This window comes from Sinocyclocheilus anshuiensis, unplaced genomic scaffold, assembly GCF_001515605.1.
Source record: "Sinocyclocheilus anshuiensis isolate Anshui unplaced genomic scaffold, SAMN03320099.WGS_v1.1 scaffold670, whole genome shotgun sequence".
Classification (NCBI taxonomy): Eukaryota; Metazoa; Chordata; class Actinopteri; order Cypriniformes; family Cyprinidae; genus Sinocyclocheilus; species Sinocyclocheilus anshuiensis.
The window spans coordinates 1,153,303-1,181,299 of record NW_015546062.1 but is presented as its reverse complement, the minus strand read 5'-3'; the positions used below and the strand labels follow the sequence as shown (position 1 = coordinate 1,181,299).

The 27,997-nt window shown below is 39.1% G+C and overlaps 1 protein-coding gene across 2 annotated transcripts in view; it reads right to left on the bottom strand.

The window, feature by feature from the left end:
* The window catches only part of bcam (basal cell adhesion molecule (Lutheran blood group)), a 54,473-nt gene extending 30,758 nt beyond the window's left edge, over window positions 1–23,715 (bottom strand). For both annotated transcript variants that reach the window (XM_016500825.1, XM_016500824.1), the window contains exon 1: window positions 23,483–23,715. In XM_016500825.1, the coding sequence (XP_016356311.1) occupies window positions 23,483–23,546 (64 nt within the window). In that variant the 5' untranslated portion in view covers window positions 23,547–23,715. The remainder of the gene's footprint in view (window positions 1–23,482) is intronic.
* Between the last annotated feature and the right edge of the window lie 4,282 nt (window positions 23,716–27,997).

Here is a 27,997-nt window from a genome sequence, read left to right as displayed (position 1 = left end):
TTGCAGTATCCAAGTGCTGAATATATACAAACATTCAGTACTATTCAATATTCAGCACAATACTATTCTTGCAGTACATTAGGCCTATACAATATATTCACCTTACTAAGCTGCAATTACTATACTTTTATACAGAATTGCAAAATTGTTTACTCAATACAATATACTTTTTCTGTAATGTTCTGGATGCAGTGTTCTCCATTTTTCTCTGTAGTGTCTAATGAATGCTCTGTAGTGTTTATTTTATTGACTCTTGTGTGTGTGTGATCTGAGAGCACCGTTTCAATTTGAGTACAGGTGAAATGGTTTTGCAGTGATTGTTTGATTTTGATGGAAGAGTCAGAGGTTTCGTGTATTTGGATTTGTGTTTAAGGTTTTGAGAAAATGAGTGATGGTTTCAAGAAATGTTTTTTAGCAATTCAGAAAAACTGTAACTGGGAGGATGACATTTCACAAATGGAGAATACAGGTTATATGCTTGTTGCATGCTGTATTTGTCCAGTCAATGTTATTAAAACATTGTTATTAAAATGTATTTTACAACACAGGGTTTACAGTGTTTTCAGTCATAGCTGATGGCAACTCAAAATGTATAAATGTGCACACAAGTACAAATAAGATTTGAGAGCTAGGAGGATTTTCAGTATATATATATATATATATATATATATATATATATATATTTGGGGGGGTTTTTTTGGATTGGTTAACCCAGCCCCAAAAAAACAAAAACAAAAAGATCCTAATTTAATAAAAGTGCCGATCATTTTAATTAATAATTTTGTCCTCAATCCTACACACTTTCTCTCTCTCTCTCTCTCTCTTTTTCTCTCCCTCATCTTTCACCCAGTCTGGCAGGAGCCCCTTTCTATTTAGTCAGGAATCCCTTTTCCTCTAATGAGCTTCGGTTTGGCAGCAGAGAGGAGCAGAGGGAGGGAGAGAGGGAGAGTGATTCCAATCCCTGAGGCTGCTGATGTTTGACTGTACATCCCCGGGCCTGCTTCCCTGTCAACCAGCATATAGTAAAGCTGGTGTAGTTTTCCTTTCCCGTTTCCAGGTTGGTGAGAATGGGAAGAGAAGGAAGCATATAAAAAATGAGCATCTGTTGTAGCCCGAGCGATAAACGTCGAATGACTATGCATAATTACATCTGCAATACGTATATTAACAGCTTCAGCCATGAGCGAAAATTTAATCAAATGATATGGTGTTAATCCGATAGGATTAAGGGAGAGTGTTATCGTAACATTACACGTCTCCATGGTGAAGTAGAATAAGAGTCGTCTTGTCAAACCGGTCCCGTGAAAACAGGGAAAGAAAACACCAGGGCGATCTCATGAGGTCCACTTACCGGAGGCCCGCTGCTGTAGTGACCGCCGTCTCTCTGTCTGTGTGTGTGTGTGTGTGTGTGTGTGTGTGTGTGTGTGTGTGTGTGTGAAGAACAGATAGCAAAACGCACTGAGCTGTGTAAATCTCAGCTCTGATGGAGTAAAGCAGAATCTGAGGCAGAATTTAAAGAGTAGGAGTGGAAGAAGGGAGGATGGAGGGCTGATAAGGGGGGTAGAGGGTGAAGGACAGAGCAAGAGGAGTAGAAGAGCAGCTCTGGGTTTGCTTGTGTCCTGCTGTTTCCAGCACAAAGCTATCACAGTCAGTCCTGCACCTGCTTTGCTCTCCCCCTTCCCCTTCTCTTCAGTCTCTCTCTCTTCACTTTTTCTCTGCCTCACGTCTCTCCCTCCAGATTTTCTTTTCTTCCTGCTGCTTCTGCCTCTCCCTCTTATTTATTTATTTTTTTTCTGTGAGCCTATCTCTGCTATAAAGTGAGTTTGTTTACAATGTTGACAGTGCTAACAGCAGACTGAGGGCTAAAGGTCAGAATCACACATATTACACACACACTTTCTACACACCCTTTCATCTTTCCTCTCCATTGTTTCGCTCACTCTTCTGTTGCGGATCTGAAGAATTTTTCTAGTCCCTTTGCAAAAAAAGTACTGTGGTGGTACCGTTGTACAATGATACTATCAGATGGTGAGACTAAGGGACTTCAGTAGGAACGCACAATATATTGGTGACCACATTAGAATCATAATATTTTTTTAATCGCCACTTTTCTGATATGAACAATATTTGAAGGTGAAAATGTATGATTTTTGTAATATAGATTACAAATAGTATCAAAACATTTTTGTTTTACATTACAATGTATTGATGCCTGTGGTTTTAGATCTGAAAACAGGTAGCAAGAAAAAGCTATATGCAAATAATACACAATTAACCATATAATCATGCATTTAGGATAGTAAAATTAATATTTTCACCTCACTTTGAAAATGTAACATGTCTATACATGTAAATTAAATTAAATATGAGTTACAGGTTTGGTACCGCATTGGGTCACTTAAAACTCCAACATAAAAGAACATAAAAGAAAACTTTTTTATTGTAAACACTATATTTAAAAAAACAATATGGCTAGAGTAAAGATTTATAATATCGGCCAATATGTTAGTTATTGTTATTGTTCAGTAACATAACATGATTGTCGTGTCAGCCGATATAATATAATATACTTAAAGAATATAATATATAAGGTACTTAAAGAATACCATGGAATTAGTATGGTACCACTAATTCAAAAAACAAAACAAAACATGGTAATACAGTACCATTGCACTTTATTGCTAGAGTCCTTGCCATTCTCCTTTCCCGAGTGATTTTTTTTTATCAGTGTATTTCAGTGTTTGGAGGGGATTTATGTATGATTATGGCTGGGTTTAGACTGGCGGGACAAAACATGACATGCCATCATCACCCGGGACAGTCTGTACAGGTTATCAGTGTCTCAAAGCAAAAACACAGCGCTAAGCCTCTAGTATGAAACCACTCTTCCATTTTATCCCTCTATTTTGCTTGATCTCCTTCACTACTATACCCTCTGTTTCACTCTCTCACTCTTTTCCCTATTAGGGCGGATTAGCTTTATAATGCTTGAATGACCGTGAGTAAGTGGAGGGTAACGAGTCACAGTCTTACAGGCGCATCTCTAGCTCTGTAACTCAGGGCATCGAGTGTGTAAACAAGTCAGAGAGTATGACAGAAGGATCGATGCAGCTCATGGCTGGCTAATCCATCTTATCCCCGTTAGCGCAGCGCACTCTACCTTTAATGATTCCACTTCTTCTCTCCTGTGCAATTACTGCATAGATTCGCATCTTTCCTCATCTTTCTACTGTACTTTCTGTCTTCCTGTCTGCGCCAAGCTGTCAAGGTCTTGTGAGCCACTTTGATTGATTAAAACAAAGGGTCACCTAGCACAGAGGACGCTAAAACACACAACCTCACACACAGACGCAGAAGGGTACTTGCAGACCTTCATTCATTTCGGCAGGAAATTCAATTTGTTGTGAACTGAACTTAATTATGCTAAATATTAACAAGAGGGCATGTGAACGGTGTGGAGTGGAAACAGAGTTGTGCGATTTTGCCTGGAGTGTTTCTTTTGAAGATTAGATAAATAATGACTGACTGACAGTTCATAATGTTGTAAATTAGATAACAACTTACTAAATAAATATATAAACTGACACAAAATATGAGTATGAGTTAACATTTTAATTTGAATATGTGAAAAATAGACCAGAGTGCTGCAAGAAACACACTGTAGAACTACAACAGGTAGATTAGTGTATACTTTTAAATATACAAATATTATGGTACAGCTTATGAAGCATTTTACTGCAGAATGCTGCAACTGACTAATCAGAATGAACAATTCCAGACTGCCACGTAATAAATGTAGATGTCTGTGTTGTCTCTCACTCTAAAATTGTTTCGAAACCTCTCCATCACAAGCTTACCACTTTAACAGCCTATAATGGAATTGCACATCAGCAAAAACTCACAACAGGTTAAACAGTGTTAATGGAGCAGTTTCATCACTATAATAATGCATCTCTCTCGCAAATGTACGGAAATTGCACAAACATGATTTTAGATAATACGTCTGGTGCCCATGATATTTGATAAAACAAAAAATGGACTGAAAAAATGTACAGAGGAACAGATGCAAAGCGAGAGTTAAAGAGGAAATGGAAAACCTGGAGCGGTGTTAAAGTGAACTGATTACAGAATGCTTTTAGTATGCAAGGGAAATTGTCGAATTACTCTACTCATGTACTCTTATTAATGACATAACACAAAAAATACTTTGTGTTTATGTCAGTGTTGAGCGCCAGAAAGGCCTTTTGTTTTAACATCTTGCCTAATCTGTAACGCACACACATGAGATAACGAACTCACATGTGAAATACAAACATGTGATCATGTTACTGTACAGTGCGTTTTTGCATTATCTGCAATAGGACGTGTTTGTATCATGCTTTCATTACCTGCGTCAGTTCTGTGTTCTGCATCATGTGAGCAGCAGCATTCCGCAAACAACATACATAAATGTATAGATGTTTGAATTCCATGCAAATTGATGTTAACGGATAGGACTGTAGCACTGAGTCACAGATAAACTGATTAGACAGACGAGTGCAGACACATGAGTAGCCCCCCAAAGCATATCCCCTGTGTATCTGTGTGGAACATTCAAAGCTAATCTGTCTAATTATGAGACACCTGGCATCTATCAGTCTGTTAGCACGCACACACTCAACCAACACGGTCACTTGCCCTTTCCATCCCTGTCACGAACAGAGTTCAGCTATATCTATACATACATAAGAAATCAGAAAAAAATAAATGCTTCCCGTTTTTAATCCGGTGGGAAAAGCCCTAAATTTTGAAGGGCGGAGAGGACAACAATGGAATGTCAACAAGGTTACAAGCAGGGGGTAATTGTCTAGGATGGTCACTAAGGGGACAGAGATAGATGGGGGAGGGTGTGTCCCCTTAGAGACGGGACGGAGGACTGAGGGTCTAGGGTGGGGTCAGGTCAGGTCACAGGCAGGTCTGTCCTCATTGATTGCTTTAGATTCAATCTGACACTGCTGGAGGTTATAAAACAGAGTTCAGAGTTAAGTCATCACAGAAAGGACAAATAATGTGACACCCCACATGACTGATCTATACGATATTACAAAAGCCTTCACCAAAAGACCATAGAGTGCTACAAGAATCAAGAAAAGTGGAAGAAATTGATTAAATGTATGTTAAAAAATATTTTTTTAAACATTTAAATATTGTTTTAATAAATATTATACTTTTAAAGAATAAAAGATTTATTTTTTTGTGAATATCCTATCCTGTCTCACTTGGAAATATGAACAATGTTTGATGTCGTCTCATGAAACTAGTTAAAATTAGTAGCATACAAAACACAAAGAGGAGCAATGTATCATGGTACAAAGTAATAAGTGATCTATAAAATCTGTGTGTAATAAAAAATCAAAGATGGAACAGTTAATGAATAGTAAAATACTGTTATGAGTAGATCCACATGGAAGCTGTGGCTGCAGGACTCCACACGAAGTCACACAGATTTACCACAGCCTTTGCACACCCATCATGAGCTCTGAGCATCACACTTGTGTGTTTATTTCTTATTTATTTTGGCAAAATATGATTTCCGCTAGTAGTCCTCTCAGCTACAGGGTTTAAATCCATTCCATGGAATTCCAAAGATTTTCCTTCCAAAATCAGCAGTAAAACACCTACGTCTTAGTGAATAGTAAAAGCATTGTAAAAGTTTAACAACAGAGTAGCAGTACAGATTGGGATCTGCAATGTGAACTGCAGAATCGCCCTTATCTGCATTTCAGACATAACACGTCTCAACCTGCAGGAGCCAGGAACTAGAGAGATGAGAGATAGAATGGGTGGGGTAGTGGAGAGTGTCAGGGATAGAGCGCTATAATTAATGAGCAGAGCCAGAAAAGTCCGTAAACACAAAAATGGAGATGAAAATGGAGTGTCAATACACACACACAAAAAAGTGAGGGGAGGTGGAATAAAACATCCTGCTGAGGACCACACATGGAATCCATGACACCATCCCAGACTGAGATAATCACACACACACACTCTCATAGCTGTTTAAAATCCGTCACTCAATGTCGGATGTGGAGACAGGGGTTCCTTAAGGCTATGGATGGGATATGAGGATCGGATGTACATATTATTGCATCTTTCTCTCTTTTTATGGTCATACAAAGAGGTTCCTCTGTTTCTGGGACGTGCTTGTTGCTCACGCCACCTTCCAGTGCTGCTGTTGTTAGTAAACACAACTTCATCTCAGTTTTTGATTTCCAGATCTGACTCAGACATTCCACTACCTGCTGAAAACATAGTGAACTCCTGGATTTTACCTTCTTTTCCTTTGACTTAAAAGCACAGCATGGAAAATTGGTTGTCATGTACAATTTTCAATTTGTACAAAATGTACAAATGTTTAACACCAAAATATACAAATATTTGATGGTAGCATGCTGCGATTGACCAATCAGTTTAGACTCATACTGAATTTTACATGGATGAAAACAAGGCTTACAGTCTTTACAATGCCATGCACTATATAAAGGTCCTAGATCATGTAATTTCACAACTTTCAAAACTGTTATATGGAGTTTTGTCTTTTGAAGTTTATTTTCAGAAAGACATTTCATCAGCTGAACAAACTGTATGTTGTGAAACAACAAAACAGTCCACTGAATGCACTCAAAAATTAAATATGGCACTACCCTAAGGTCTATTCCATGTAACAAGTGTGGCATGTAATAATGAAATGTACATGTCTTGTCTGCTCATACCAATGACAATGACAGACAAGGGCAGAACAATAATCAGATGTCTGACTTTCAAGGTTAGCTAGAATACTAATTCATCACTGCCTCAAAGACACCAACATAAAAACAGATACAATGCAGCTCGTCGCACTGATAGAACTGCCGATAATGCATACGCCCACAACATAGACTTATAAACACGGGCATGAATAGGACTGGGGGCAAAGAGACAGGCCAGGAGTTCATGGTCTGCTGAGAAGCAGATAAGTATAAAGACAAAAAGTGCAGAGAGAACAAAGACATGAAGGAAGAACCAGCATTGCATGATTTAAAAAAAAAATGATGTTTATCATTAGGGCAGCAGGTGACAAATTATCACTTTAATCAGAATTCCAGCTGGACAGGGAGAGAGGAAGTGAAAGAGAGCAAGAGAGAGAGACAGAGAGGGAGGATTTTCACATTTTGGTGGTCTGACTTCAGGAAATTAAGCTTAAATCCCCCCCAGTGGCAATCAAGAACCAAAGGTTGGGGTGGTCTTAAAATAATGCAGCATAAAAATCTGGTCGGGACTAAAAATCGTTCTTGTCAGCTAAATTGAATTGCATGTCATGAATAAATTTACCACACAGCTGACTCATGAAGTTCATCTTCAAAGTTATTGAATTGAAACTTTGTATTTTTCATCAGATGAAAAATGTAAGATCACAAACCGCACTTTAAGTGAATATAAATGTAAATACGCAAACCGTTCAGAAGTAAAAGCTTAAGCAGACAAAACAAGTCGTTTTTATGTTTCGGGGCAGCCATCCAAAACGTCAGCCCTCCGACCCCCAAAGCAAACCCCCTTGAAAGTCATTATGTAATGAACTCATTTTAAAACTATGGCTTCTAGCAACTGTGGGAGAGAGATCTAATTGTAAAAGGAAAACAATGAGGAGAAAAGCTATGAAAAATGGATGAAATTGAACACAGACTGCTCTGCCTCAACTGTTCCGGCAGGATGGTCAGAACCTCGGGCATGTGGAGATAAGAGGAGGGATAGTCGGAGAGAGCCGTAGTGAAGAGCAGTGAGCTGGAACCTTGAGTGAAAGAAAGCGATAAGAACAGAGGCTACTGCTGCCTCCTCTGTGTCCCATTATGTCTTTTGCAATTCAAACACACAAAATCAGATTGGTGAAGTCGCTAAACAGTTGCGCCACATTCGCTTGCAGTATTTCAATTCTTGTGCCATGTTTCCTGATTTGCATAATTCCGAACAGTTGTACTACTAAGCAGACAGAGCATGCAAATAAACAACACTATCAGTGGGCGCAAATCCTTCTTAGCGAAATTAATTTCTAAGAATGGAGGACCTTCCACAAACGCAAACACAATAACATTTGAAAAGCAAAAGAAGTCCGATGCAGAGCTCAAATATGAGAAGTACAAACATTAAAGGAGCGTGATGTAATCTCTTTCTTTCTTCGTCGCTGCGACTCATTGTCTGACTGGTGAGGTAGGCGATACACACACATCTGACATGAAAAGACATGTCACAGTTTATCTGCTAAACGTCACACAAACACAGGCTGTCGAGGTGACTGAAACTGTATCAGTGTGTGGCAGAAGGAGAGGGAAGTTTCAGATAGGCCTATGGAAACTAGTCCTTCTTTGCTATATTAGACCTGTCAATAAATCCCTAAAGAGCTACTGTGTCATGAAGAATCTGCCGAGGACCCCTGGGAGTAGCTGTTTGTAATACCGAACAGTAACACAAAAAAAATTGTAAAACATTTAGAATGTGTGAAATATAGAACTGAACATTTGTGTATCAGGTTAGGCTAGCAGGCTAATAGGCTAATGGTATGCTATAATGAACAGTTAGCTTCCAAAAAGCACAATGTATACTTTGATCTTATACTATTATGTGCAAAAATGAAAAAAAAAAAACCATTAATGTTCATAATGCCGAATTGAGACACTATATATGATTCTAAAGGTCTTTGCACACTGAGTCCGAAATTTTTGTATGTGTTTTTTCGTATTCGTCATCCTAAAAATTTGTCACACACAGAAACCTTGCACACTGTGTCTGATGCGTATTAATTAATCTGTTGTGAAAAAATTCTCAAAACAATACAAAATGGAGTCTTCAAGCAGTGAGGATGATTTTGTTGTCCTCTCTCTTCTTAAAAAGAGAACAAGAAAGAGGAAATATTGGTCCATCTAATGCTGAGATTACGTGGAGAGGAAGGAGAGTTCCACCTCAAGGAGCTGCGGGATTATCCCGAGTGATTCAAAGTTTACTACAGGATTTTGATGCTTTGGTAGCAATACTAGAGCCACATATTTAAAAGAAGACCACCAATTTCCGTGAACCAGTTGTTCCTGAACAGAGACTGGCAGTATTTCTAAGGTATGGACACACACGCACCAAACTGTGGCATCGGAAAGGTGCGCGCCAGGCATTGAAACCAGCATACAATTTTGGCTTTCGCTTCTATGTTGGCGCCGAGTTGTCAAAAAACCTCAGAAAATGCTTGCTATCGATGCGAAAAACACAGGAAAACAAACTCTATCCAAATTTTTTATTCGTGTGTAAACGTGATTGACACAACATGAGGTCGTGACCTTAAAGGTCTTTGCACACCGAGTCTGAAATTCTCATGTGAAATTTTCACACGTAAAAAAAAAATACGACCTCATGTTGTGTCAATCACGTTTACACACTGCCTCCGAAACTTTCGTCTGTCATAAAAAAATTCAGATCAGGTTCGATTTTCTGCGTTTTCGCATCCATAGCATACATTTTGATAGGAAAGGATGACGAATACGAAAAAAATGAAAAAGCGCATACGAAAATTTTGGACTTGAGGCACATTAGGGTCTTATGCAGACTTTAGCTGCATCTGACATCGCATACTGTTTAGTCGGTACTATGTTTGGGTTTGAAACTTACTTTGCAACCATTAAAAAGTATATATAGTTCTATATAATATGAATATGGGTAGTATGAATGTAATTTGGACATACTACATCCACCATGTTTTCATGTGACCTACCAGCATCAGTTCTTCACAACTCCTCTACCATGGCCTAATCATTACTAGAACACTGCTAGCTGGTGCAAGCTGGTAGACCATCTTGGGCCAGCAACAAACTTTCTTCTGGCTGGTCATAACAGCTTAAGGTGGTCAACAAATAACTAGCTTGAATCAACTTGGACCAGCTAGAAATCAGCTACTGTGTACTATGTTCCAAAACAAAGCTGACATCTTAGGCTTGTTCACATCTTAGAGAACACACCTGGAGAAGATTGCATGGCCCCAGGCTGTGTCCTAACTCTTGGATAAAGCGTGGATTTTAGTATGTTTGCTGAAGGTGGGGGTTTTACGAGGCTGGAGAGGGGAGAAGACAGGGTCCATGTCCAGGCAGGTATGAAGAAGAGAGACCGGAGTGACAGAAGAAAAGAAAGAGAGTAAAAAACACAGCCATCTGTCACCTCAAAAACAGGGGGGTGCAGAGGGAGAGAAGGGGGCAGGGTGTTGGGGCAGTTTCTGCCTGTCTGTCACTCAATCTGCACCCTCTAGATTTTTCCATGTGCAATCTGCTCCATTCTTTATCAATGAATGACACGGCAGGGGCTTGAGGAGTCATGCCTTTAAAACGTGTTTCCATTTGAATATGTGTGTGTGTGTGTGTGTGTGTTTGTAGACAGGGGCTCATGGTTACTGCCCCAGAGCAGTTTCATCCTGTTTTCATGACTTTAGTTTAGTTGTGTGTTTGATGTCATGCTTGAGCTCCACTCCGGATAAACCAACACAAGACGACAACTCTACCGTAACACATAGCACCATGTGTGTGTAGGGAGTTTGTTTGACTGAAACAGAGCAATGGTCCGAGCAAATAAGAGAAGTGGAATGAAAGAGACGAGGGACAGAAAGAGAGGGAGACTGCAGCCAGACATGCCAGTGAGTTTGTGTAAGCTGATCTTTGGAGCCATGAGTGTCCAGCTGTCTCTCTCCCTCTCTGTCACTCCATCCAGAGCTCAGCACAACACTTTAAACTATGATTCACATATACAAAAAGATGGAAAGTTCAAGAGAGAGTCAGAGGAATGCAATAAGAAAATGATAAAGAGTACACAATCTTGCTTGTTCATTAACTAGTGCTCCAATCAAAGAACTTTTCTGATGCCATATGTAATCTGAAGAAGCATCAATATTTTCCAGAATTGTAATGATTTTCAATATATACATATATGTATGCATTTGCTCTGAAATAAGTGATTTTTGATCAGCAGAATCACCATTTCAACCAAACAGCCACTGATTGTTAACTTAAATTACAGCAAATATCTATTTAAAATGATTTCACTAAATTAACAAGTATGAATCATATTTTTATTAAAAAATAAAATAAAATAAAATGGATTATCTGTTTGTCAACCAATAGCAGATGAGACAAAACAAATGCAATGTAACAAATAGCAAAGAAATTACACACTTCAGCTTTAAATGAACCATTAAAATTGAGTTTTGATGTTAAATGTGTCGTATATTTTTATGAAGAGCTATGGTAAGGAAAGATTTATGAACAGCAAGCTTCTGGAATTGGTAAATTTTTGATATGGGACAACCACAAATGTTAGAAGGAACCTCAACCCATTTGCCCAGCACATACAGGAAGCAGATGGAGAGATGGGTGGGGATTCGAGGAGGGGTGAGGGCAGATCATGGGTTAGAGGAGGTTGACTTTGACATTGATTACACCACCTTGTCTGTTGGAAGGGGTGTGTAGTAGTTAATGCCAGGACATGTTGCTGGTTGATGCCACCTGGCAATATAGCAGAGATGGCACGGCTGACATTGGTTGGCAATGTAGCCCTCACCATGGAAGCACCAACAGGCAACCCCCGCCTTCCCCGCCTGCTCTCATCCTCCCTTTCTCACACACAGATCCATGACAGATCTGATCACCAGCTGGTACTGCTATCGTTACACTGGGACCTCCCAGGCATTCCACTTCCTATTTTTAAATGCAGTTATATCCAAATTCCTCTCTGGGATGAAAAAGGACATTTTCTCAAGCTCCTGTTTGATAGAAATGCACCCCACATACACATTTCCACCTCCAATGTCAACACACACAGTATACTGCAGTATTGGTTCTGTTAGTAAAAAACACATTCCTGACACTCACACAGTCAACACATAAACTTGAATTCAAAATTAATTCTCTGTTCTAATTTATTCACCCACGTATCATTCCAAACCTATGACTTTTCCTTCTGAGGAACGTAAAAGAAGACTTTAAGACTTTGCATACAATTACAGTCTATGGGGAATGGAGCTTTCAAAAAGGATTGTGAATTCATCATAAGAGTTGTCCATGCGATTTATGCACTACATTACAAACCTTCTGAAGTCATCTGATGGCTTTATATGAGAAACAGACCAAAACTGATGTTAACTCAACTGGATCACTGTGTCTGTGATTTGAACCATTCAGATTCATGAACAAATCATTGAGACAGGTTTTGTGCTCATCATGCACTCTCACACAAAGCTACTGTATGGCTTCAGAAGATTTGAAATATCAGTCACATGGGTCACTTGTATGATACTTTATATTGCTTTTGTGTCCTTTTTTAAGCTTGAAAGCTTTAGTTTTCATTCACCATACAGTAAGTGAAGCAAAAGTACAGCCTCATCCTTCACAGTCAGTCATACAGTTTTGGAACAATATGACAGTCATTAAATGATGACAGAATGTTCTTTTTTAGGTGAACTATCCCTTTAAGTATAGAAAATCAATGTGACCATTGAATCCTCTCCTCAGTTCTGCTTCAAAACAATTTCTCCTTCTCCTTCTGCAATATGTTCCCTTTCTGTACCTCAATCTGTCCCACTTCATCACTCCATTCTTCCCTCATTTTCCCCCAATCCAGCCCCTCTGTCCTTCTTTTTTCCTTTCTGTCACTTCCCCTCCTCTCTGCGCTTGTTCTCTCGCTGTGTCTAATCACTCCGCATTAATACCTGCATTCCAGCAGCCCCAGGAATGTCTTAACAATGTAGCCTTGTCCTTTAACTGCTGCACAGGTACAAGAGCATGTGGGTGTGCGTGTGTGTGGCCACATGCAGACAGAAAGTGAGAAGATATGGATTTAGATGCCCTGGACCCTACATAACCAAATTAAAATAAATAAATAATAATACACCACCATTCAAAGTTTAGAGTCAGTACAATTTTTTGTGTTTTTGAAAGAAGTGTATCATGCTCACCAAGGCTGCATTTGTTTGATCAAAAAAAAAAAAAAAAACGGTATAAACAGATTCACTGTTTTTACTATTTTTATATATTTTCAAATGTAGGCCTATACTTTTTTTTTCCTGTGATGGCAAAGCTGAATTTTTAGCAGTCATTACTCCAGTCTTCAGTGTCACACGATTCTTCAGTAATCATTCTAATATGCTGATTTGGTGCTCAAGTAACATGTCTGATTATTAATGATGCTGAGAACAGCTGTACTGTTTAATATTATTGTGGAAACCATTTTTTCATGATTCTTTGATAAGTTCAGCATTTATTTAAATATTTACAGCATTTATATCTTTACTGTCACTTTTGATCGATTTATGTGTCCTTACTGAATAAAAATATTATTTCTCAAAAATAACAATAAAAACAATACTGACCACAAACTTGAACTGAACAGTAATGAATTATAATTTTTTATCAGAGCACAACTGCATGATGAGCTGTATTTGACAATCACTGCTATTGGATTTTATTCTCTGTGTTCTAATTAAACTGGTTTGTATGACTTTCACTAATTGTACTGTATGACGTCACTGTCTAAAGAGTATAGCGACTGAGCAGCTAAAAAGAGGAAAAGGATGAGAAAAAAGAGACAAGGGGCTTCCCCAAAAGAAAAATAGAGACGCTAACAAAACGAGTGAGAATGAATGAAGGACAAAGGAAAGGGCAGAGCAGTGTGAGAAAGTTGCCTTCAGCCTACTTAGGTATCACACTCCCAAACTAGCAACACAAGCATTTCAAAGAGACTGGGAGAGAGAAAGGGAGGGAGGGAGGGAAAAATCTCCAGATCCACCATCTGATCCAGGATGGATGATTTTAATGAACATGTGTCCTCTGCTCTTGCTCTGTCAGCCCTCCCCACCGCACCAGTCAATATGCGCCCACACGCCCGCTCCTACTCCCACTCCGACTGTTAATTGACTAGGGAATTCCACGTGCCCGTCGCCATGGTTACTTGGCAAGGAATGGAGGGGTTAGACTGACCGCTGTCCCAAAAATGTTCAGCCGAGGTGGGGAGTGACAGCCGCCGCTGTCAGCGGGTGTTCCACACCCCATACGGGACACCAGGAGGACCAAAGACACCAACACCACCAACAAAGTCCCTCAAACATATGCCCAACAGATTTTATCTTCCAAAGTGTGACGACCTCTTCCCAAACTAACAGTCTAATTAAGTCCGTCTTAAAGAGTTAAAGCCCCGTGTGTCTTAGCGCAGAACCATTTCATGAGCTTCTGTGTTTTTAACGAACTAAACAAATCCATCATGAGACAAATGCCACCGTTGTCTGTATAATTGTCTTTTAAGAGATTCTGGACTCTGTGAGGAATAGACAGCAAACAAAAAATTACTGGCCCACATGAAAGCTTAATTTGATCGCACAAAGCCCATTTCCTTTGATAATACATAAGATTTTCATTTGCCCTACATTTTAGTTCTTCAAACTCGATAAACCAGTATATTATGATCTTCTGAGATCCTAGCGCTGGTAAAAATATCCTTCCCATCGGAGTTGAAGCATAACGTGAACGTTACAAACTTCATCGGTGTTCTCTGTGAAATGAAAATTACATCCAAGACTGATTACTGGCCATTAATAAGATTTCATTTCAGAGCAAATGGATGGCTACAACCTTTAACAAATGACAAGGTACGAAACCTGAAACTCAGTAGGAAGTGTAGCCATGCTAGCTGTCAGTCAGGCTAGTACTGTACAGGTAAATCACTGATTGGTTGAGATTATGCAGGGGGAACCAATGCCGGGGCCCCGCAGGCCTGAATATGATTATCAAGCTGAGTGTCAATCAGCAAGGCAACAGAATTACAGTTGGCGCTGCGCTCCTTGGGGTCCATCAGACCACCTTCCTGAATAGCTATCAGCCAGGGACACTCATTAACCACAAATGAAAGCAGAGCGCTCGCTAATCTACAGGGATGAAGGGTTTCGATACAGAGGAAGGAAAGAGAAAAAGAGCAAACCCAAAATCATTTTCTTTGTCATGTTTTCCAGTGAAGATACAATACTGTATCTATACATAATGTATATGTTTATATACATAAACATCTTTAAAACCGGATAAATTAAACAAGCAAAGTTGCATTAGATTGCATAAGACTTGTCAAATTATTTTCCTTAAATTAAGTTTATTCTATTCCCTATTTGCCAATTCTTCTTGGCAATTTTTTTGTTTTGTTTTAAGTACATACATTATAAGCAAAGACATTTATAATGTTTAATGTTAAATATTTCAAATAAATGATGTTCTTTTGAACACTGGTATTAATAATAAGAAATGTTATTTGGCCACCAAATCAGCAAATTAAAATGATTTCTGAAGGCTCATGTAACACTGAAGACTGGAGTAGTGGCTGCTAAAAATTCAGCTTTACCATCATAGGAATAAATTACGTTAAAATATATTTTCTACAAAAAATCATTGTAATAATATTTCACAGTATTACTGTTTTTACTGTAATTTTTGATCAAACATATACTAGTTTCAAAAACATTAAAAAGACTTACTGACCCCAGTGTGTGTGTGTGTGTGTGTGTGTGTACTGGTTTATATATCCTGGTGGGGACTTAAACCTGACTACACACAGACTCATGGGGACTCGTGTCACGGTGGGGACCTAAATTGTGGTCCCCACGGGTACAAAAGCTTATAAATCATACAGAATGAAGTTTTTTTAAAATCTAAAAATGCAGAAAGTTTCCTGTGAGGTTTAGGGGTAGGGTTGGTGTAGGGCAATAGAATATACGGTCTGTACAGTAGAAAAACCATTACGCCTATGGAGAGTCCCCACAAGGATAGCAGACCAGACATGCGTGTGTGTGTGTGTGTGTACACACTCTGGAAATAAAAAATGTTTTTATGCAATCTTATATCTTATTTTAATTATGTTTACATATTTTCACTAGAAAACAAGAAATATACTGCTTAAGTAAGTGTTTTTTTGATGAGCGAGAGCAGAAAGTTAGTCATTTGAATCTTCAGCTCTTTGCTATAACAACTTCCAGTGCTGGTCATATTCAAAGTCATGTTCACACAGGTTTTACAACATTCGTGGCCAGAGGGATTGTGTGTTTGTGAGAGTCATACAGACATTTGGGGAAGGTTTGAGTATTTGAGATTGGGGCTTCCCCGTTCACACGCTGAGATTGGGTGTCAGATCACATTTCATTTAGGAGACACATATTCAGGTGATTACCTGCGGGAGTAGAGTGTCTCTCGCTTTACTCAACCTCAACCTCCACAACCTGCTCTGTTTCTGTAACACACACTCTGCTGTCCCGTATTTTGTAAAACCTGTGTGAACATGACTTTGAATATGACCAGCACTAGAAGCTAGACACCTCCTTGTTCCTCTGCAGCATCTTTCATTCATGCAATTCAATGCACCTCAGACACAAACATAGTCCAAATGCACTCATTTAATCCATCTATTTGAGGACATTTTAAATTCAGCAGAGGGTCTTGCGGTGCTTCACGGGTCAAGCATCGTTAAAGCAACAATGCGGCTCGTCAAACAGTGACCATTTTCGTTGAAGAGGTTAACAATGCTTCGCTAACCATTAACCAGATTAAAAAACTGCAAAATACCATCTCAAGGAAAAAAAAGTGTCCTTCATGTTAAAGGCACATGCTGTGCAAATGGATTGTAAAGGAGATTGCTGATGATAAATCACAGCCGGAAACAAACACACACACACACAACCTGGACATTTAGTTTCACCCACTGAACTATGATTCACCCCAACAATATTTAAACAGTGATACAAAAGTGAACATCAAACAAGAACCAAACTTGTTTAATAAAAGCACTTTTTTTCACATTTCTCGGACTGAACTATTTGTGTGTATATTTTTCAGGTAGAGCGAGTGCAAACAAAGGGTCAGGATTACAAATAGTGTTTGTGTGTGTGTGTGTGTGTGTGTGTGTGTTTAATCTCCAGCGAGACCACATCTTGAAGGGTCTCTCGAGTGCGGGACAGTGAATAGCTCAGCCCAGGGGTGCGCTCGACTAACCAAACAGCCGTAAGCAGAGGGCTATAAAGGCTTTTCTCTCCCTTGCGTCAGTTGACTGTTCTCCAGGGAATGTTTGTCAGCTGATAGTAAGAGGACAATGGGCATAGTCTGTGTGAGGAAAGGAATGTTTGAAGAGCTCTTAAACAAGCACTGTTTCAGCACAACTGTGTTTTCAGGCACATCAGGTAAAGCTGGCACAGCTTAAACCAGCTGCAGTGGAGGTCCAACTGAGATATGACTGAGACCAAAAGCAAGAGAGCAGCCTGTGATATACTTTGAATGTTCATTACGTATTTGTGATGATTTTACCAGTGTTATAAAACATCACAAATTGTTGCTTTACTTAGTTAGAGTATACATAGTTTTTCCTTGTCTCACAACTCAAGACGCTCATTCAGACTTCAGAAGACATCAGAATTAAGTGACTAATATCTGTGAATCAGCTCTGATTCAACAATTTGTTTGCAGCCTACAGTAGGCCCATTTAGTAAAATAATATGTGCAAACCATGAGTTGATTACCTATGATTTGTCTATTTAAAAAAAAACAATTAAAAAAAATTTTTTTTTAAACATTTAAAATCTACTGAATGGCCGTTTAGTTGAAAACATAATGTATTTTAAGGCTAATATGTGAGAAAAAAATTACAATATTTTTAATGTATTTATTTTTTAAATAAATTAATTTACATTTTATATTTTAATATTTTTAATACATACATATTTTAAGGCAAATATGTGACAACATAGGAAAATATATTGTAAAAAAAAAAAATTATTTACATATATATTTACATGCCCAGCTCTAATCACACCACAAAACAGATCACCTATGACAAAAAACGAGCTGTAGAAGTGCGTCAAGATGAAGCATTTCTTGTAAGCCAAATCCCCAAACACTGCTAGGATAAACAAATCAATTCAGAACAACTAATGTCCATCTCCAAATCGATATGGTATAATAGAGCTAAGGGAGATGCGGCAATGTACTACAAGATGGACGATAGTGTAGCATGACCTAAGTTCCTCGCTAAAAAGCAATATTTTCCCCAAAAGGAAACCCATCAGCCCTGAATCCATTAAGAATGCCTGAGAGAGGCCTCAGGATTTGCGTCGGCCAATCACCCTGCCGATCTCCACAACTAAATGGATCAGCCGCTCTTAACCTCGTCTCCCCAAAGAGTCTCCGAAGCGCCTATTCTTCAAAGTACTATAGCCCAACACACAGATGCAGCTTTACACTGTGCCTCATATCCTTCTGCTCCCCACTTTAGTATCAGACCACTTCAACATCCTTTACAGAAAACAGCCATAACGCACACACAAAATATCTTCCACATACTCTGTTTCCTGTATGCCACTAATAACAGCCTTGAAGCTGCAGCCTTGGTGAAATCAAAGGGCAGTGGGCTACCGGGCTTCCTCTATCTCTGTTTCTGCCTTACCCAGATACTTTGTAGTGTGGGCAGAGTGTTTGAACGCTGAAGGACTGGGCAGGGCCCAGATTTCATGAAAGACGGGAGGATTTGTGGGGGGCTTGAGTGCAGACGGAAGGGAGGAGTGATACTGCATTCTTTTTTGAAGAAATTACTCTATCAGTAGTGCTGGTTATAAATTCTGAGTGAAAGAGCTCAGTGGGTCTGCATGAATACATGCTTTCCTGTCAGCACAGAATCTATAGACACACTGTCTGTCTTCCCAGTCAATTTAACTCAGTTATCTATACTGGAGCACGTACAATACCAACCGTAAATCACCCAAAACATCAATGGTCACCCACTGATCACAAACAGCACCGCCATTATTGAAAACAAAGAGAGAGGCTAACAAATACAGAAGTAACCCAGACAGAGCTAATCCACAGCATTAAAACTCTGTGTTTGTGTTTTGTCTGAGTGTGCGACATCTGCAGCAGCATCTGAACTGCTGTGGCTCAGATCAGTCAATATGTTTACGTGTACTTCAAAAGTTCAATTTCAGTTGGACCGAAACAATCATTTGTTTTTCTGAAATCTTTAGCCTGACTGAAATCTTTGAAACCGCAGTTCACTCAAAATTGACAATTCTGTCATCATTTACCCATCCTCGTGTCTTTCCAAAGCAGCGCAGCTTTGTTTTTTTCTGTAGAACTCAACAGAAGGTATTTGGAAGAGCTGTTTTTGTCCATTTTAATGAAAGCCAGTGGGGTCCAAAACAACTTTGAACCTCATTGACTATCATTGCATAGGAAAAAAAAAAAACACTGGAGATATTTTTCAAAATATGTTATGCAGAAGAAAGTGAGGGGAGGGAATGCTGACAGAATTTTATTTTATTTTATTTTTTATTTTAATACTTACAACAGCAGGTAGGCCTCTATTTATGCTAAAGCTTAAGATTTTGCATTAATAAACCTTTTAATATAAAAATTTCTATAATTGATATATAAAGCTTCTCCATGACTGCCATCAGAACTGTTCAAACTTGTCAAACACAACAAAGCTCAGGTGTCTCCTTAAAGAGGAAGCTAACTGATTGTTTTTAGTTTAAAAGTGACTTTTTGTAATCTTTCGTAACCTAATGTTATCGTCATAACATTTAACAATGTTAAATGATACTCAACTTACACATTATAAAAGTTTAAAAAGTAACACATTTATGATCTGGTGTCAATGAGAGGGTGCTTGTGCCTAGATTGGGTTGTGGAGAAACATAAGACAAAAAAAAAAAAGATCAGGAGAAACTGGCTTAGATGATATTAAGATGAAAAGACAGACTGCTAAGTATCTTTCTTTTTGAGTAACCATGTGGTTGCTGCTGCTTTGTGCCAGAGCAGTGAGCAGCGAGCTTTCCTCAAACTGGCTGCCAAAAGAACTGCTGCCAATCCAAAAACAAGCTTTCATGATTGGTCTCCAAACAATTAAAACAAGCCCAAATGCTCTTGATTAATATTTAAGGCGTTTAACGAATCATTCAGTTTCTTATATATCACGAATATACATACTTCTCTGTTTTATACAGTATGTTAAGAGTAGCATGTCCGAATAAAACAGTAGGGAAAACGTATCCAAATGACCTATTACTTCCAGCGAGATTGAGAAGTGCACATCCAATGGACACTTTAGCATCCCATGAGGCCACAGGAGAGGACTTGTGAAGAGCAATGAAGAGACGCAACTGAAAAATCAAATTGCGTTTTCTCTGATAAAAAGTGCAAATGCAATTTAAAAAAACCTGCCACATGCTATGGTATCAGGGGTCTGTCAAACCATTAAAATGTGATCGCTGTGCAAAAAATGCTTTACGGTCTAGCAACAAAGTGCCATATTGTGATCTTGGATTAAAACCAGTGTGTTGTGGTTGCGTGACTTGCTTTCACTGGCAGCCTTCATGTCCATCTGTGCCGAACGAAAGAGAGACAGAGAAATAGAGACGGGATTGAAAGAGAGAGAATCTGGGGGGTTGAAGAGTCAGGGGGCGAGATGTAACCTGTCCCCTGCTGAATGCTTCTCATTCCAAGCAGTGACTCCCCCCTCCTCATGGGCATGAATCACAAAGCTGATATGAGAGACTGGGGCCCACAGCAAGCGAGCCCAATCATACGCTTTACCGGCACTTTCCACCACTACCATCATCACCGGCCAAATTAGCACCTTGTTGTTAGCACAGTTACACAACGTGTGGGCTTACGCTGCACACACGCAGGTGTGCGTGACTAGATTCATGCGCAGGTGTGTGCGTGATGGATATCTATAGGAGCTTTGAGCTCGCAGAAGCCACCTCAGATTGGCTTTTATCTGCTGGCCCAGCACAAAGAACGGGTTTTAATTTGAAGCCTCCTAATTCCATAATAATTACTGCCGGCTGCAGGGGGTGACATGTGCGCGCGCGCTCGTGTTTGATGCCGCTGCGGTTGGGGAGGTTCTGCTGAGGAGAAAATTTAAGCAAGGAAGTGAGCAAGGGAAACAGACAAAGAAGGGAAAAGCATTGTTTCTGCGAGGCGTCTTAAACTCAGCTGACAAGCTGTCTCGATGATTCTTTCCGCCACCTTCTGACATCCCACCACGATCAAACGCGCACAGTCGCGGAGGTGCTGCAATGATACCTCCTATGAATATGCAACTGAGGCTTGAAAATGCAAATAATATTGTGTAAATGTCATCTGGGAGGGTATTGCTTTGGTATCAGTTCTTGTGGTTACAGTAACAAGGTCAGGTGGCTCCAATATGAGGCTGAACGGGAACCATTTTAAATGCTAATCACTGAGACTTCCATTATAAGGCAAATTATATGAAAGCTCTAACAGAGGCTGGCGTACCTCGGGGAGAGGTAGGCAACAAATTGAAATGAACGGGCAGAGTTCCAGCAGCTGTCATTTGGCAGTTAAACGCTAGAGCTCAATCGAAATGTATACCCGGAAAGAGGATAAAGTCATTAAAAGAGGTTTTCCTGTTGACGTGCTCAAAGAAAAGACGCTGGGGAGCTTGTGGAAGTGTAGCAATTTTCAACCTTGCTAAGTTTGAGAAGTCACAGATCATGTGGTATGATACTAGAAACTGCCAGAGCAGTCTGGCCATCAGATAGTTTGGCATCAAACTGAGGATCCCCTGATCGGCCCAATTAAAGCACATGCAAAAATGAGTAAATTCTTAATGACGTTCGAGATAAAGAGAGAAGGGGAAAACAGCTACAGAAGAGAAGATCTCAGAGGACCTGCTTTCAGAGCAACAGCAGCATCACAGATCAGTGTATTAAACCCAAACGCAGCACCCTGGAGCCTTGAGTGAGCTCATCAGAAGAAACGCTTCATCTGTCTGTTGCTCCACACGTATTTTCACACTGGACACGAGAAGAGCCTCAAACAACGGAAGAAAGGCAGGGCGCTGAGGGATAAGATAGGTAGGTAAAAAAAGACTGCAGATAGCCGAAGCATTGAAAGAAGGTGGGAATGCTGGAAGAGCCAGATACACAGTAGGGGAGGGGAGCGAGAGAGCCTTAAGAGCAGATAGAAAGATAAAACGCAAGTACCTCTGGGATGGTGAAGAATGTCTGCCTGGGAGGGTTATTTTTTGGAGAGAGCTTCTTTATTTGAGTATTTTCACTCAAAGTCAGTCATGTTTAAGTGGAAAACATGCAGACTTTTAATGTTGACTTAAGTCAAATCGCCACACATAAAATGTAAATTTTGTGTTAAAATGAAATTAACTTATCCGCAATTCAAATATGTGGTAATTTGCATTTAGGCTTCATTTTTAAAGTGATAATAAAGGTGGTAAAGACGGTCAGTCGGGGAATGGGCGGAGCTAGAGGCGGGGCCACAGTTTATCCGTGCAGAAAAATCATTGGTCATAGAAAGCCAAACACTTCAAAGCAGAACAAAACTGCTACCAATTGAACCGCAGGGTACGGACAGTTACAGCGCAATGGACTTGATAGCTCAGAGCAGGTTCATAAACTCTCACAGAATATTGACAACAGAAATTATTTTCCATCCATGAATAAAATAGGCTACAGATACTTAAAAACATTTTGAACATTTAACATAGGGAAATTGATGTAGGCCTATATAACGGAGGTACAACTTGATTCGATTGTGTTTGTTGAAAAGTACTGCATATAGGCTACTCATATTTTAAATCTGCTATTTGTATTGTAGGCTACATAAGATCATTGTACCCAAACAGTAGGCTACATAATTCTGTACAGGGTAGTTTTATATCTACACAAGAAATTTATGTTTTTTTTAATTAATTGTAATAAGTCCAAAAATAGTTGAATGTCATAGATTAAATTCATTGTGAACCCAATTGTAAACCTTAGATAAGGAGTTAACCTGAATTTTGAAATTTATTTTACGCCATTATTTCGTATTGATTTAAAATGAAAAATATTGTAATACGTACATTTAGCCTACGTTTCAATAACACAGAATTATACTAACGTGATATGAATTTAGATTCTCCGCAGCCTCACACTTGAACTCAGATGAAAGTACGCGCGTCTGTCCGGCGATACTGCCGCTCTCAAGTGCTGCGGAGCAGGAGCGTCCCTCCCCTCCTCAAAGACCAAGACCAGTCCGGCTGGTTAACCCTTGAACCATTCCCTGACAAACAGGAGACCCTCAAAGACGCCAACAGCCACAAAAAAACTGTTTATTTTAAATAAGTGTTTTAAAATGTCTTCTGCGCAATGTCTCGTAAGTCCCCAAAGTTGCTTTCGACACTTGCGCTCTTTTATTCTCCATATAGCTTCCAAGGTAACAGGTTGTTCCAAAAACCAAGAGAAAAGTAACCTATTCTTAATTTACTCCACGCTCAAACATACAATTTACATTTATACTCACAAAGTAGGAAGAAAACCTTGTGATTAACAGAAGAAAAAAAAACTTAGGCTTTTAATTATTTAGTAAAATCTGTAATTTTTTAAAGCATTATCATTACTACTTACCTTGCAGCGCTACAGCAAGCAAGGTGCAGCAAATCCCGAACAGTCCCAACATCGCTCTCTCCATAGTTGCGTCTCAACTTGGCGGCTTTGTTTCGCGTCGCGTCGTTGTGTTTCTTTGCAGCTTCTCGTCTCGGTGCAGCTCCTTCACCCTCTGCTCTGCTATCGCGCTCACTCGCAGTAGTGCAGTGCGCTCCCCCGTCCTTCTTGGCGCAAGAAATCTGATGCGGATGGCAGTGACTTAGCTGATATATTTGCACAAAAGGTGACCGTGCGCCCCGCCCCTCTCCTCTCCTCTCCCTTCCCAAACGAATAAAGTGCTGCTGGAGTGAACGCGTACGGCCAAGAGACGAGATATTTTTACAGGTTATTGGCTAATTATTAAAAAGGGTGATGCATTGAATAACAGTGTTTCGATTGAATTTTGAAGGCACTACATTAATCCAATAAGGCTTTTTTGGTATGACCTCTAAATCTGAATGAACTTACTCTTGTACAAAACATATTGGTAAACATATAAAACGGTGTAAATGTTGAAAATACAGTTGTTTTTATGATTGACAAGGATGTAGTGCAGTTTTAACTCTTCCACTGGTTTAGATCATTCATTTGTGTCCCTTTGGTAATAATAGTCTCTCAGTTCACACTGGGTTTCAAACAGGCGTTCCTGGGATAGCTGGAGCAAAACAGCTGCTTCACATTTCTCAGGGTGCGAGTGGGGTACACAAGAGAGAGAGAGTGTGTTATCGAACCCGATAAGAGGAGAGAGGCTTGGGAAATGGAATAGGGCAAAGTGATGAAAGAAGAGGGGAGAGAAGACAGGAGGGTGGAGCTTTTGTGTTGGATAGAGAGGATATGGTGTGATATATTCAGCAGTGTCATTACTGTAACTTTGTGCTATTCTTGGGTCATGACAGCACAGCAATGTATTAAACTGCTCATCTCCTAACACCAGAAGTGACTCTTTGCACTTCAAAGTCCACACAGACATTGCTTATGCACAAGCATTGCTTTACTCCAATGCCCAAAATCCAGTGCAAAGCAGGGAAAGTTAGGGAATAGTCATAGTATTCTTTAGGAGAGAGGGGTCAAATACCATCAGTTAAAGCCTGTTTTCAAGAAACAGCAGTACTGATAAGGGCTTGCTCTAGGAAATTTCATACAAATAAATAAATAAATAAACATTTTCCAGTAACAGCTACATCAGAGATAAGGCAGATTGATATGAACAGACTGGCTGCCAAAGGGATAGTTCACCCAGAAAAGAAAATTGTATTATCATTTACTCACCCTCAAGTTTTCATGTTGTTTCTGTTTCGGTGGAATACAGAAGAAAATATATGAATTTTCACACAGCTCTACAGTACATAGTAGTTTGATAGTAGAGAGTTTACAATAGTTAAGCTCCAAAAAGACAAAATGTGAAATAGAATGTGGAGGTTTTCTGACCTTAGGCAAAATCCTCACTGGCTGCCCTCCAACTTTCCAGATCCCATTCCCAAATATATAATACAAATAATAATATAAAATATATAAAATAATATAAAAAATATAATAATAAAAATAAAATAAATAGAAAATAAATCTATTTTTTAATTTTAGTTTTTAAAACTATTTTACTACTGAAAAGTAAATTGTACAGTTGTCTTGATGACTACAGAGAGAGTGTGCAACTTTAATTTTTTTATTTCCTGAGAGGTAAGAGAGACTGCTGTTATTTTTAGACTATTTAGCTTTTATTCTTAGGTGGGTTTTCTCATACTTTTTTCTGCCTCCTTCGCCTCCTCTGAGAAAACTCCACTGGACAAAATTCACTATAAAAAAGCACCAAAAAGTAGTGTGCACAAGCCATACAATAACAAACAGACTGAAACTTTATTCACTAATAATCGTACCACCACTGAAGCTCAATAATCTCAAACTGCTTTGATGTTATTGATGCCAAATGCCATTGGTCTCCTGTGACCAATCACAACTTGCCAACTGAATATGTCAATTGGATAATAAGATTGAAAGGAATAGATCACTCAGAAATGAAAATTCTGTCACCATTTACTCACACCCATGTTGTTCCAAAATAAGAGATATATATAAAGATTCTTCAAAATGTATCCTTTTCTGTTCCACTGGAAAGAAAAAAAAATTATACAGGTTTGTAAAACCAGGCAAATCTACATTTCTTTATAGTTATTTAAATAGCAGTTATTGCTGTCAAAGCTGCTATGGCACAGGGTTGTGAGGTGTCCAGTCCCAGCCTGGACAGGAGAACATACTAGTAACTGAAACCCACTCTGTGACCTTTCCACGGCCCGGACTTTGCTCTTTGAAAACATCAGAGCCTTATGTTGACCCAGAATGTTTTGGTGATTTAAAGTGTGTGTGATTTTCACCAAAAGTGTCATTTTCCTCTGGAACAATGGCATCAGAAGTACACAGAGATGTCGGGTTGACGGAGGGATGTAATGATAAAATGATGAAAAGGGAGGGAAGAGGTTAGAAGAACTCTTTGATTCTTGTGTCAGGGTGTGACTAGCATGGGGCCTGGGGGAACATCAGGGATACAGAACAGAGGAGCGGAGAAGAGAGAAACAGAATGATCAATTGGGGCTTAAGGGAGAGGAAAGAGGACTGCACACCAGGCAAGTAAATCAGCAGAGAATGAGTAAAGACAGACCAAAGGGAGCATGGACAGAGTAGATGTACTGAATTTGATGTGCTTTTTAATATTATTCTATAGGTTGTTACTTAAACTGCTCTCACACACTTTCTCTAGTTTGTATTTGCCAACATCTTTTCAGGCAAGTTTTTGTTTACCCTCCAAATCAATTTGATCTCAAATAGTATTCCTGCAATTTTGTTTTCTGGTAGAACCGCTGAATACAGAGAACATGCTGGGATGAAAAAAAATCTTGTTATCAGAGATGGCTTTTTAAAATGTCTCTTTTTATAGACAAACTTGGTATGGAAGCAGGGAAAATAAACCTATTCATAGTCTAAATGAACCAGTGCAAAAACACTGTGGGAAAAAAAACCCTCTTGGTCACTGTAAGATGCACAATATTGTTAACATCAGAAATACACATTGAGGTTGGAGTTTATTTTCAAATAATGTCCATTAAAAAATGGGAAAATGTCCATTAAAATATACAAAACAATCAGACTCGCAAAAGGATGAACACAGCAATAATATTGCAGAAATATTACTGGTGAAGTCCACTCCTTCTAAATACAATCAAAATCATAAGATGATGTCAGGTGTGTTTGCATGAAATATGAGAGCGGTTATGAGGTGTGATATAAGAGAGGAAGTTTCAGTTAGCTGGATGAGCAACCTGACAGCAATATTAGGAATTATTGCAATTAGACCATGCAACAATGTAAAAAAAAAAACACTGGTTACCAGAACCACGTGTCATAAGCACGAATGAGTAACCCACACATAACACTGAAATAATATAATGAAATATTTAAATCTAGTGTTAAATTTCCTGATTTACTGTCTGTATTGTGTAGGGTGATACTGTACAAGGTTCCTGCAGCTGAGGGTTTAGTCAAAGACAGATCCTCACTCTGCTCTACTTTCCAGGAATGACTGCCACCATACTAAACCCACAGGCTACATGTATCCAGCCTTTAGATCTAGCCATAACACTCTGTCATCATGGCGACACAGTGTCAGGATCCAACCCAAAAAGTTTGCATATTTGTGCCAGTCATTTCGGTTTGGCACGTGGGCGGACGTGCTGACATTTCGGCTGCAGGGTTCATCCTCATGGGGGCTTTCAGTAGAACAATACAGCCTATCATTCCTTCTGCCCACAGCCTGACTGAACATCTTTCTCTGCACATAGAGCTGATTATCCTAAACTACAGACCACACAGATCAGAGCTCCATGTGTGTGAACTGACCTCAGCTCATGCCAGAGGTCAAAGAGCAACTGGGGAAGACATGGAAGGCGTTGATGTCCTCAATAAACACAGCAAATTAAGACTCCATGATGGAAACTCAAGAACAGCCTCATTAAGCACAGTCAGTGTACAACAGGATTCATACGGCTCTGTGCTCATTTACGTTTACTGTAAACTGAGATGACTCACTCAAAAGAACTGTGGGTTTTAAATTCATTGCCTGTGAAACAATGCACCTAATAAAAGCCTTTGTTTATTTACATGTACATATTACTTCTAAAAAGAAATATATATTTCCATTTAGAAATAATTTGCGTGTGTGTGTGTGTGTGTGTGTGTGTGTATATATATATATATATATATATATATATATATATATCACTGTTTTTACTGTATTTATGATCATATAAATGCAGCCTTGATGGGCGTAGAAGATTCTTTCAAAAACAATAAACATTTTTAATACTTTTTTTCCCACAGTGTGTACTGTGCATAGTAATGCGTAAAAACACAAACACATTTATACATTTAAGACATATATATACAGTGGGTACGGAAAGTATTCAGACCCCCTTAAATTTTTCACTCTTTGTTATATTGCAGCCATTT